Source organism: Eucyclogobius newberryi, unplaced genomic scaffold (assembly GCF_026437365.1).
Source record: "Eucyclogobius newberryi isolate DKJ021-1_F unplaced genomic scaffold, fEucNew1.0.hap1 SCAF_12, whole genome shotgun sequence".
NCBI lineage: Eukaryota > Metazoa > Chordata > Actinopteri > Gobiiformes > Gobiidae > Eucyclogobius > Eucyclogobius newberryi.
In genome coordinates this window covers 2,432,647-2,445,903 of record NW_027315746.1, presented here as the reverse complement: position 1 = coordinate 2,445,903, position 13,257 = coordinate 2,432,647, and the positions used below count along the sequence as shown (strand labels likewise).

At 46.9% G+C, this 13,257-nt stretch overlaps 3 protein-coding genes across 9 annotated transcripts in view; 2 read left to right on the top strand and 1 right to left on the bottom strand.

Moving 5' to 3' along the window:
• LOC140355925 (disks large-associated protein 1-like) overlaps nt 1-1,625 on the bottom strand; it is a 92,261-nt gene extending 90,636 nt beyond the window's left edge. For all 7 annotated transcript variants that reach the window (XM_072440577.1, XM_072440581.1, XM_072440578.1 and 4 more), the window contains exon 1: nt 1,550-1,625. The gene's annotated coding sequence lies outside the window, so the exon portion shown is untranslated. The remainder of the gene's footprint in view (nt 1-1,549) is intronic.
• The window catches only part of LOC140355682 (uncharacterized), a 201,693-nt gene that overhangs the window by 27,899 nt on the left and 160,537 nt on the right, over nt 1-13,257 (top strand). The gene's annotated exons all lie outside the window — the stretch shown is intronic.
• The window catches only part of LOC140355924 (carbonic anhydrase-like), a 31,052-nt gene continuing 27,538 nt past the window's right edge, over nt 9,744-13,257 (top strand). The window contains exons 1-2 of the mRNA XM_072440576.1: nt 9,744-9,869; nt 11,048-11,245. Coding sequence (XP_072296677.1) covers nt 9,836-9,869; nt 11,048-11,245 — 232 coding nt within the window. The 5' untranslated portion in view covers nt 9,744-9,835. The remainder of the gene's footprint in view (nt 9,870-11,047; nt 11,246-13,257) is intronic.

The window sequence follows — 13,257 nt, the reverse complement described above, 5'->3', positions numbered from 1 at the left end:
AAAGCAGGTCTAAAGCAGGACTAAAGCAGGTCTAAAGCAGGTCTAAAGCAGGTCTAAAGCAGGACTAAAGCAGGTCTAAAGCAGGACTAAAGCAGGACTAAAGCAGGACTAAAGCAGGTCTAAAGCAGGACTAAAGCAGGTCTAAAGCAGGACTAAAGCAGGACTAAAGCAGGACTAAAGCAGGACTAAAGCAGGACTAAAGCAGGACTAAAGCAGGTCTAAAGAAGGTCAAAAGCAGGTCTAAAGCAGGACTAAAGCAGGACTAAAGCAGGTCTAACTAACACAGCTCTAAAGCCTTGAAACGCTCTCTGGTCCCTGGTCCCTAGTTTGGTCCCCGGTCCTGGTCCCTGGTCTGGTCCCTGGTTCGATCTTTGGTCCTGCCCCTGTCCATGGTCCTGTCCTTGTCCGGCCCCTGGACCGGCCCCAAGTTCGGTCCCTAGTTTGGTCCCTGGTCCGGTCCCTGGTCTGGTTCCTGGTCCAGTCCCTAGCGGGACTAAAGGGGGACTAAAGCAGGTCTAAAACAGGACTAAAGCAGGTCTAAAACAGGACTAAAGCAGGTCTAAAACAGGACTAAAGCAGGTCTAAAACAGGACTAAAGCAGGTCTAAAACAGGACTAAAGCAGGTCTAAAACAGGACTAAAGCAGGACTAACTAACACAGCTCTAAAGCCTGGAAACGCTCTCTGGTCCCTGGTCTGGTCCCTGGTCTGGTCCCTGGTCCCTAGTTTGGTCCTCGGTCCTCGGTCCTGTCCTGGTCCCTGGTCTAGTCCCTGGTTCGATCCTTGATCCTGTCCCTGTCCATGGTCCTGTCCCTGGTCCGGCCCATAGTTCGGTCCCTAGTCCGGTCCCTGGTCCCTGGTCACTGGTCCCTGGTCCTGTCCCTGGTCCCTGGTCCTGTCTCTGATCCCTGGTCCCTGTCCCCTGGCGTGGGCACACTCCTCTGTGTAAGAGGCTGACTGGACGTGTGAAACGATACCGGCTGCAGAGACGCGTTGCCGCGGTTACGGCACTGACATTACCGGGGCTAACGCGTCCCTAAAGCCCACGAGACCCTTCACGACCCTCGCGGGGCTCGTCATCTTCCACTGATTCCTCCTGAAGTGCCGCGTTACACAAGACAAACGCCACTCGAGTCTGAGGAAGGATGCGTAAAAGGCGAGGAGGCGACAAGGCATCTGCAGAATCCTCCAGTCCCGTTTAGACCTGGTTTAGACCTGGTTTAGTCCTGGTTTAGACCTGGTTTAGACCTGGTTTAGTCCTGGTTTAGTCCTGGTTTAGACCTGGTTTAGACCTGGTTTAGACCTGGTTTAGTCCTGGTTTAGTCCTGGTTTAAGACGACGCGAAGGCAGCTGCGTCTCCCCACGCACCGAGCGAAGCGCCACTGCAGAGGACAAGACGCGCGCAGCAAAACCCGAGCAGATTATGATTTTTACACTTATTAAAAAATGGCGAGCGCAAAAATCCGCGCGTCTTTTCGAGCACGACGCGCGACAGACGCGACAGACGCGCTCCGCGGCCGCACGGGCTCCAGGAGCGGCTCCGAGCCTCACCTGAAGCGCTCACATCCCGCTGTCGTCCTCCCGAGCCGCGGCCGAATGCGCTCCAACACCGCGGCGCTCCGGGTCCAAGCGCGGCCCCTGGTCCTGGTGCGGGGACCGGCTGCGCTCGGTGCGGGGTCCCTGGTCCTGGTGCGGGGACCGGCTGCGCTCGGTGCGGGGTCCCTGGTCCTGGTGCGGGGACCGGCTGCGCTCGGTGCGGGGTCCCTGGTCCTGGTGCGGGGACCGGCTGCGCTCGGTGCGGGGTCCCTGGTCCTGGTGCGGGGACCGGCTGCGCTCGGTGCGGGGTCCCTGGTCCTGGTGCGGGGACCGGCTGCGCTCGGTGCGGGGTCCCTGGTCCTGGTGCGGGGCTTTGGACTGGCACTGCTGGAATGTGCGGCTGCTGCTGCTGCGAGAGGACGTGCGTGCGTGCGTGGGAAGCGTCAAGGTAACGCTGTGGTGAGCGCGCGTTCGGAGGAGGAAGTGGTCAAATGTGACACAATAATCCCGGAAGTGGACGGAATCAATGCAATTAACTCGATTATTAAAAGGATTGAGTTCTGAACGATGTTAATTATGAGCTTGTAGTTTTATATCACAATGTTGCTAAAACCGAATTTTGTTTAAATATTAAAAAATCAGTTTGAAATGCATTTTACTTGAGCATTTTTTACATTTGTATATCTTTTAATTGTGTTGTTTTATTATTATTTGAACTCACTGTATAAAATAGCTGTGTAACCTGCTGTAGATAATACATAAATAATTACACAAGTTACTTCATTAGTGACTTAAAACTAGCTGTAGCCTAATGTACCTCACGGTGGCGCAGTGGTTAGTTCATTCACATCATAGCAAGAAGACTCCCAGTCGGCGTTGGACCTCTCTGAATGGAGTTTGCATGTTCTCACTGTGTCTGCTTCAGTTTCCCCGCCCCCCATGCACAACAGGCCCCTCCCCTCTGAGGCCAGGACTCCCCTGAAAAAGAGATGCTAAATATCAGTGGGACTTTCCTGGTTAAATAAAGGGTAATAAGTAAATTAATAACGTATTTATGCCTCGAGAAAGTAACATAGTGATTTAAAATGATACTCGACAATAATAACAAATAGACCAAAAAACATTAAGACTGGTCTGTACTTCTAAGATACATTGTTGAAATCATTTTATATTTCATAGTTAGTTATAAAATCGTTATTGTTCACAACATTATTTGATCCGTGGGCGCCTCCAATTTTAGTTAATGTTTTGGACGCAATGCATTCTGGGCGTGATGACGTCAGAAGGGGATATTGGTCTGAGCCCAGTTTAAAGAGTAAGGCGCCACGTCTATTGTCGTCTCCAAAAAACAAGTAAAATGTTTCACTGCACGTCGTTTTATGTCATTTTGAGATAAACGGAAACAGAGGCAGTGAATTCAGCCACAGCTTAACTCACGATCGCAAATTTGGCAAATGATGGGTAAATGCATGCGGAAGAGTACAGCTCTCCAAAGTCTGCGGCTGTGTCCTCATCATTTTAGACCTAATTCAGTGGAGACTATCAACCGCAGCTTCATATAAAGTACATGAAGTACATGAAGTACATGAAGGCTAAAACCAGATGATCTGTCAACAATTATCAACATAAAAAGCCTAATCCCTGCGAGTGTTGACTACAAATGGAGTTGCTGGACTTTACCTGGACACTCCGCTGGACGCAGGAGCTAGAGACCCTCAGGGCAACAGCAGGAGCTTGAGACCCTCAGGGCAACAGCAGGAGCTAGAGACCCTCCGGGCAACAGCAGGAGTTAGAGACCCTCCGGGCAACAGCAGGATCTAGAGACCATCCGGGCAACAGCAGGATCTAGAGACCCTCAGGGCAACAGCAGGAGCTAGAGACCCTCTGGAAAACAGCAGGAGCTAGAGACCCTCCGGGCAACAGCAGGAGCTAGAGACCCTCAGGGCAACAGCAGGATCTAGAGACCATCCGGGCAACAGCAGAAGCTAGAGACCCTCCGGGCAACAGCAGGAGCTAGAGACCCTCAGGGCAACAGCAGGATCTAGAGACCCTCCGGGCAACAGCAGGAGCTAGAGACCCTCAGGGCAACAGCAGGAGCTAGAGACCCTCCGGGCAACAGCAGGAGCTAGAGACCCTCCGGGCAACAGCAGGATCTAGAGACCCTCTGGGCAACAGCAGGAGCTAGAGACCCTCCGGGCAACAGCAGGAGCTAGAGACCCTCCGGGCAACAGCAGGATCTAGAGACCCTCCGGGCAACAGCAAAAGCTAGAGACCCTCCGGGCAACAGCAGGAGCTAGAGACCCTCAGGGCAACAGCAGAAGCTAGAGACCCTCCGGGCAACAGCAGGGGCTAGAGACCCTCAGGGCAACAGCAGGAGCTAGAGACCCTCAGGGCAACAGCAGGAGCTAGAGACCCTCCGGGCAACAGCAGGAGCTAGAGACCCTCAGGGCAACAGCAGGAGCTAGAGACCCTCCGGGCAACAGCAGGAGCTAGAGACCCTCCGGGCAACAGCAGGATCTAGAGACCCTCCGGGCAACAGCAGGAGCTAGAGACCCTCCGGGCAACAGCAGAAGCTAGAGACCCTCCGGGCAACAGCAGGGGCTAGAGACCCTCAGGGCAACAGCAGGAGCTAGAGACCCTCAGGGCAACAGCAGGAGCTAGAGACCCTCAGGGCAACAGCAGGAGCTAGAGACCCTCCGGGCAACAGCAGGAGCTAGAGACCCTCCGGGCAACAGCAGGATCTAGAGACCCTCCGGGCAACAGCAGGATCTAGAGACCCTCCGGGCAACAGCAAAAGCTAGAGACCCTCAGGGCAACAGCAGGATCTAGAGACCCTCCGGGCAACAGCAGGGGCTAGAGACCCTCAGGGCAACAGCAGGAGCTAGAGACCCTCCGGGCAACAGCAGGAGCTAGAGACCCTCAGGGCAACAGCAGGAGCTAGAGACCCTCAGGGCAACAGCAGGATCTAGAGACCCTCCGGGCAACAGCAGAAGCTAGAGACCCTCCGGGCAACAGCAGGAGCTAGAGACCCTCAGGGTACCAGCAGGATCTAGAGACCCTCCGGGCAACAGCAGGAGCTAGAGACCCTCTGGGAAACAGCAGGAGCTAGAGACCCTCAGGGAAACAGCATGAGCTAGAGACCCTCAGGGCAATAGCAAGAGCTAGAGACCCTCCGGGAAACAGCAGGAGCTAGAGACCCTCAGGGCAACAGCAGGAGCTAGAGACCCTCAGGGAAACAGCAGGAGCTAGAGACCCTCTGGGAAACAGCAGGAGCTAGAGACCCTCCGGGCAACAGCAGGATCTAGAGACCCTCCGGGCAACAGCAGGAGCTAGAGACCCTCTGGAAAACAGCAGGAGCTAGAGACCCTCAGGGAAACAGCAGGAGCTAGAGACCCTCTGGGAAACAGCAGGAGCTAGAGACCCTCAGGGAAACAGCATGAGCTAGAGACCCTCAGGGCAACAGCAAGAGCTAGAGACCCCCGGGAAACAGCAGGAGCTAGATACCCTCAGGGCAACAGCAGGAGCTAGAGACCCTCAGGGCAACAGCAGGAGCTAGAGACCCTCTGGGAAACAGCAGGAGCTAGAGACCCTCCGGGCAACAGCAGGATCTAGAGACCCTCCGGGCAACAGCAGGAGCTAGAGACCCTCAGGGCAACAGCAGGAGCTAGAGACCCTCCGGGCAACAGCAGGAGCTAGAGACCCTCAGGGCAACAGCAGGATCTAGAGACCATCCGGGCAACAGCAGAAGCTAGAGACCCTCCGGGCAACAGCAGGAGCTAGAGACCCTCAGGGCAACAGCAGGATCTAGAGACCCTCCGGGCAACAGCAGAAGCTAGAGACCCTCCGGGCAACAGCAGGAGCTAGAGACCCTCAGGGCAACAGCAGGATCTAGAGACCCTCCGGGCAACAGCAGAAGTTAGAGACCCTCCGGGCAACAGCAGGAGCTAGAGACCCTCAGGGCAACAGCAGGAGCTAGAGACCCTACGGGCAACAGCAGGAGCTAGAGACCCTCTGGGCAACAGCAGGAGCTAGAGACCCTCCGGGCAACGGCAGGATCTAGAGACCCTCCGGGCAACAGCAAAAGCTAGAGACCCTCCGGGCAACAGCAGGAGCTAGAGACCCTCAGGGCAACAGCAGGATCTAGAGACCCTCCGGGCAACAGCAGAAGCTAGAGACCCTCCGGGCAACAGCTGGGGCTAGAGACCCTCAGGGCAACAGCAGGAGCTAGAGACCCTCCGGGCAACAGCAGGAGCTAGAGACCCTCAGGGTAACAGCAGGAGCTAGAGACCCTCAGGGCAACAGCAGGATCTAGAGACCCTCCGGGCAACAGCAGAAGCTAGAGACCCTCCGGGCAACAGCAGGAGCTAGAGACCCTCAGGGCAACAGCAGGAGCTAGAGACCCTCCGGGCAACAGCAGGAGCTAGAGACCCTCAGGGCAACAGCAGGAGCTAGAGACCCTCCGGGCAACAGCAGGATCTAAAGACCCTCAGGGTAACAGCAGGAGCTAGAGACCCTCAGGGCAACAGCAGGATCTAGAGACCCTCCGGGCAACAGCAGAAGCTAGAGACCCTCCGGGCAACAGCAGGAGCTAGAGACCCTCAGGGCAACAGCAGGAGCTAGAGACCCTCCGGGCAACAGCAGGAGCTAGAGACCCTCTGGGAAACAGCAGGAGCTAGAGACCCTCCGGGCAACAGCAGGAGCTAGAGACCCTCAGGGCAACAGCAGGAGCTAGAGACCCTCCGGGCAACAGCAGGATCTAGAGACCCTCAGGGAAACAGCAGGATCTAGTGACCATCCGGGCAACAGCAGGAGCTAGAGACCCTCCGGGCAACAGCAGGAGCTAGAGACCCTCAGGGCAACAGCAGGATCTAGAGACCATCCGGGCAACAGCAGAAGCTAGAGACCCTCCGGGCAACAGCAGGAGCTAGAGACCCTCCGGGCAACAGCAGGAGCTAGAGACCCTCAGGGCAACAGCAGGAGCTAGAGACCCTCAGGGCAACAGCAGGATCTAGAGACCCTCCGGGCAACAGCAGAAGCTAGAGACCCTCCGGGCAACAGCAGGATCTAGAGACCATCCGGGCAACAGCAGGAGCTAGAGACCCTCCGGGCAACAGCAGGAGCTAGAGACCCTCTGGGAAACAGCAGGAGCTAGAGACCCTCCGGGCAACAGCAGGAGCTAGAGACCCTCAGGGCAACAGCAGAAGCTAGAGACCCTCCGGGCAACAGCAGGAGCTAGAGACCCTCAGGGCAACAGCAGGAGCTAGAGACCCTCCGGGCAACAGCAGGAGCTAGAGACCCTCTGGGAAACAGCAGGAGCTAGAGACCCTCCGGGCAACAGCAGGAGCTAGAGACCCTCAGGGCAACAGCAGGAGCTAGAGACCCTCCGGGCAACAGCAGGATCTAGAGACCCTCAGGGAAACAGCAGGATCTAGTGACCATCCGGGCAACAGCAGGAGCTAGAGACCCTCCGGGCAACAGCAGGAGCTAGAGACCCTCAGGGCAACAGCAGGATCTAGAGACCATCCGGGCAACAGCAGAAGCTAGAGACCCTCCGGGCAACAGCAGGAGCTAGAGACCCTCAGGGCAACAGCAGGAGCTAGAGACCCTCAGGGCAACAGCAGGATCTAGAGACCCTCCGGGCAACAGCAGAAGCTAGAGACCCTCCGGGCAACAGCAGGATCTAGAGACCATCCGGGCAACAGCAGGAGCTAGAGACCCTCAGGGAAACAGCAGGAGCTAGAGACCCTCTGGGAAACAGCAGGAGCTAGAGACCATCAGGGAAACAGCAGGACATTCATGAGAGTTCAGTGTTACTGTTCTCCTTATTCCAGAAGTCCGTCTGAGCGCTGCCACCAGACGTAATCGACTTTAGAGCATTTTTAGACCCAGACTTTCCCCTCGTTCTCCACTTAAGACAACGGAGTTCCAGCTCGACCGGAAATGCCGATCCGTAGCAAAAAAGAGTAAAAAGTGGTCGTGGTGGAATAAGGTGAATACGGTCGACCGATACATCTGCACCGACACAAACGCTTATCGTGTCCCATGTGGTTCGGAGGAAAGCCATGATACAGGCATGACCAGCGTGTGCTCATGTGTCCCGTGTCCACACCAGAGCTATGGATTTAATAAAAACAGAATATGAAATGTGTGGGCACGATATATCACCTTTGTGTTTCCAAATACATGACTCCTGTATTTGAAATGACAACACACTATGTTTATGATGTGATTCTAACCGGATTGTGTCACCTGCCCATAAATACTACTGTGATTGGGGTTTCTTTCCCAAAAACATACATTTTTTAGCTAAAATTGTACTCCAACCGGTTTTTCCCAAATGCTTTTTTGATTTTTTGGCCTATTATTTAAACATTGAATGAGTTATAAACTTAACAGTTTTATTTTCATGATGTGTGTCGCTCAGAACGTCAAGTTTGAATTGTATGAGAGGAAACAGTAGCCTAGCACCCTCTAGTGGTCAAAGACAAACCGTTTTGAATGTGACAATGCAGGTCTGCATAGGAGTCATTAAAATTGAGTCATTTTGGATGTTCTGCTTTTGTCCAGCACTGATTCTACACAGAATACAAAGAACATCTCTTCAGATTCCACTTGTAAAATCGTTTGGCAAATCCACGTTTTTATACTGGAATAAAAGCCTGGAATCAATGACCTCGTCATGTACAGAATGCTCAAAATAAGTCTCATTTTAAATATCTAGTCAAAACCTTATTATTTGAATGTCTAAATAGCAGGAATCAAACTTGTGTTTCATCAACATGTTTTACATTTCCTTTTTACTTTATTATACAAGGACCACAATGGAAATAAGTGCTTGCGCTTTTTTGTGTTATCCTGGCTTTTTAAATTGTATTTACATGTGATTATATATATATATATATATATATATATATATATATATATATATATATGTTTACAACCATTTGTTTATTTGTTTATGTTATGTTTATGTATTACATGCTCATGCACTTTATGCCAAATAAATCAAATCAAAAACGTTCAAACTTTGATTTTTGTTCAAATGAAACACATTTCTCGTAAAAGCGGGCGTGAAATGAACAAAGATCATGAACAGCGGCAGAAATAATTCGAGGTCTTTAAAGCAAACTCACTGGAGAAGCTGCTGCAAAGACGCCACTGACAAACTGTCGGTCTCACTGTGCAGGTTTAAGGAGTCACTTATAACTGAACATCACCCACAGCGTCTGTCGCTTATTGTGTCCCATCTGGTTCAGATCATGTCATTGTTGGGGATAATTAGCATCATTTACTCTAAATCTGTGGTTTTATGAAGAACTTTTTATGTTCTATTTCGTGGTTTGTTTTCTCCAGGTGCACATGTGTCCACCAGAGGGCAGCAACGCTCTTACGGTCACCATGGCAACAGTGACACGGGTTGACTTTAGATCAGGGGTGTCCAAACTGTGGCCCGGGGGCCGAATGCAGAACTCAGACCAATTTTTGTTGGCCCTCAGACTTCCTACTAACTTGGCCCAAACAACAAAAGTAGTACTTTTTACTGTAAAATTTGGAAAATTCAAACATGTTTATGTCATATTAACCTAATATTAATGTTCCAAGTCTTATTAAAGGTGTGGATCAAAACAATATCAAATGCAAAATTTCGAAGGGTTCACTTCATTGTCGGGTTGTCTGTGGCCCTCTGCTCCATACGAGTTTAAAAATGTGGTCCTTGGTGAAAAAAGTCTGGACATCCCTGCTTTAGATGGAATCATGTTCAAAATAATAAATTCTTTGATTTTGTACAGAAAAAAGGAATTTTATTGAAATAATGAAGACTAAATACATTTGCTCTCCTAAAACTATGACTATTAAAGTACTGATATTTCCATAGAATAATACAAACTCAACATAAATTAATGAAAATAATCCTCAAACCGGAACATAAACAAGCAATTATTCACAATTTATCATAGCTTTAGAATAAAATAAGAATACAGGAGATTTACTAAAACTATCATGGATTTGCACGACATTTTCATGAACTAAAACTTGACCAAAAATAAGTATTGGACTAAATCTTCAGACTAAAATTAAACTAGAATTCCTTGTCAAAATGGAGAGAGATGAACGGTTTTGTAAAGTTTTGCATCTTTATTTCTGTTGTTATGAAATGTTAAGAAAAGCCCTTAAACGTGTTCTGAAGTGCATTCTTGGATCAGATTGTGGTCCGGTTGTAGACCAGGTCCCTCCTCCAGCTCGGGTCCTTAAAAGGCCAGACCGGACCAGCCTCGGTGACTTTGTCTTCACACAAACGTCATGTCTCACGGCTGGGGCTACGGACCCGACAACGGTAAGAAAACTGCCCACGCTCAGAGTTTGTTCAAGGTTTTACGGCCGATTTCAACTGCAGTCAACATTTAATCCTGTTTGGACCTAACTTAGGCTCATTGAGGTCAAAGGAGAGAGGGGTTAAATACAAGCCTGAGCTGGAGCCATTGCTAAAATAATGCACAAATATTAACAATGCTGACATTTAAATAGAAAAATACAATAATACTGTCATTTCTTCTTCTTTTAAATTTTTGTCTGTGTTTATTTATCTTTTATGTTTTCATTTATGAAAAAAAATCTACTTTTTCCAAAATGAAAAAAAAAAACAAGCCAAACCAATCCAGAAAGAACAAATTAGGTAAAAATAAAACTGTAAAATGAGAATGTGAGGCATCCAAAGAAAAGAAAGTTAAGGCACAAAGTTCAAAATAAAAGTCAAATTTGTCAAATGTGATTTACAGACATTTTTCTGCGTCAAAAGGTCCAAACAAGCAATAAAACAATTTACTGAAAAAGTGACTTGAAATACGTTTTATTTTCCATGAGTTTTATTTTCAGACTTAAGAGATGGTGTCGTGTAGATCTGCAGATAATCATGACTTCTGTCGAGACTTTTAAAATATCATCATCAAATAAAGGTGTAAATACAGTGACTGAAGACTTCCACAGACAGAAGATTTGTGTATTGTTCATGAAAATCTGAAATACTTTAACCTTTTTTGACTTTTTGATTTAAAAACGCCCCTGTCTTCGTCATAAAAGGTATTTTCCGTATGAGTTTTTGAGTCAGAGTCCAGACAAACTTTACCATGATCAAAATACAATGATTATTTTACATAGTCGACTTATATCCAACTCCGGATTTTGATGGATCCTCAAAACTACTCATAATAAACATTTGAATTGAATATAATGTCATTTTTCCAAACACAATTCAATAATCAAATGAAGACCATTCCAAAACTAAAACAGGAAATATTAAAATGTCTCATATAATTGATTAATATCTGGGTATTTTGGTCAATACTCACATTATTACAACATTTGAAGATCTTTACACATTTGTTTTTTTTTAATGTCATTTCCATGTTTTTATTCATATTTTAAAGGTAAATGGTTAGACTCTCATCGTTTCAGCTGAGTGAACGTGCAAAGTGCAAAACACGACTCGGACTCAAAGGTTGTGCTGTTCCCCAGGCCCCGACACTTGGGCGGAGGGCTTCCCGGTGGCAAACGGGCCCCGGCAGAGCCCCATAAACATCGTCCCCAAAGAGGGCGTGTACGACCCGAGACTGAAGCCCCTGAAGCTGACCTACGACCCCAGCGATGCCAATAACATCCTCAACAACGGGCACTCCTTCCAGGTCGACTTTGTGGACGACACCGACTCCTCCAGTGAGAACACAAACGCCATTTAAGACGTTTTTTACGACGCACTCATGTGATCCAGGCCCTTTAACATCTCCAAAAGTCAGAATTGAGCAATAAATAGGCCTGTAACGATAATGAATACGTCCACTCATCGGTCAATATCTGAGAAAAAGGACAATAATATGTTTATCATGATGTTTTCTTTGCACTTTGGGGAACTTTAACCTTTTTAAAAATCATTATCATCATCATTAAGTGTTTCATTGTGCTGTTTTCTTTTTTTTTTGGAGGGGATTCTCTTAATATAAGCATAAAGTAGCTTCAATATCGCTCTTCAAAATGTGTATCTGTGACAGGTCAGACGATACGCTCCACTGGCCGTTAAACATGACAAATAGCAGCGATACGGCAATAATAAGCGTGTCAGGAACTTTAATGATGTCGATTTTTAGCACGTCAGGAAAAGGCAAAAAGGCGAGTCCCACGGCCCGTCCAGTCCGAGAGCGACACGGTCAGAGCGTGTGGAAAACTGCCCAGTCCAGTGGCCAAAACGGATCAAGATGTTGCCTGAATAATTTCCTTTCTGTTCTCAGATGTGACACATACATTTCATTTTCCTTTTGCGGCTTTTCAATGTGACTTTTAAAACTTAGGGTTTCATCGATTTGTAACACTGGACCCTATCAATTGGAATACGTCCTATTATTATTATTATTTATTTGTTATTATTATTATCATTATTATTATTATTATTGTTTATTATCATTTATTATTATTTATTATTATTATTTATTATTATTTATTATCATTTATTATTATTTATTATTATTTATTATTATTTATTATTATTTATTATTATTATTATTATTTATTATTATTTATTATTATTGTTTATTATTATTTATTATCATTATTATTATTATCATTATTATTATTTTGCTATTATTTATTATTGTCATTATTATGTAGTTATTGTTTTTATTATTTTTTATTATTATTATTATTAGTCGTAGTAATAATAGTAGTAGTAGTTGTAGTAGTATTAGTATTATAATGTCCTCAGAATTAATGACTTGATCTTCCAAAGAGTATTGCATTGTTTATTCTGGACTTAGAACAAGTTTATTTTTTTATTTTTAAGTTCTGCAAAGTGTGTAAATCTTACTTCAAGTTGCATAATGAAACTGAGTTATTAAAGAAATGAATCCACCAGAGCCACAAACCACTGGAGAGTAATCAGGATACTCTGTTTACAGACCACAATATACAGAGTTTCCATGTTTCTCATAATCTGAATATGTTTTCTTATCCCGCACACTGAGCTCAGGAAACTGTTCAAAACACCGCGATGCTCAAGTAAACTCACGTAAACTCACGTAAACTCAAGTAAACTCACGTAAACTCACGTAAACTCACGTAAACTCAAGTAAACTCAAGTAAACTCACGTAAACTCACGTAAACTCACGTAAACTCACGTAAACTCACGTAAACTCAAGTAAACTCACGTAAACTCAAGTAAACTCAAGTAAACTCACGTAAACTCACGTAAACTCAAGTAAACTCAAGTAAACTCAAGTAAACTCACGTAAACTCACGTAAACTCACGTAAACTCAAGTAAACTCACGTAAACTCACGTAAACTCACGTAAACTCACGTAAACTCACGTAAACTCAAGTAAACTCAAGTAAACTCAAGTAAACTCACGTAAACTCAAGTAAACTCACGTAAACTCACGTAAACTCAAGTAAACTCAAGTAAACTCAAGTAAACTCAAGTAAACTCACGTAAACTCAAGTAAACTCAAGTAAACTCACGTAAACTCAAGTAAACTCACGTAAACTCACGTAAACTCACGTAAACTCACGTAAACTCACGTAAACTCAAGTAAACTCAAGTAAACTCAAGTAAACTCACGTAAACTCACGTAAACTCACGTAAACTCAAGTAAACTCACGTAAACTCACGTAAACTCAAGTAAACTCAAGTAAACTCACGTAAACTCAAGTAAACTCAAGTAAACTCAAGTAAACTCAC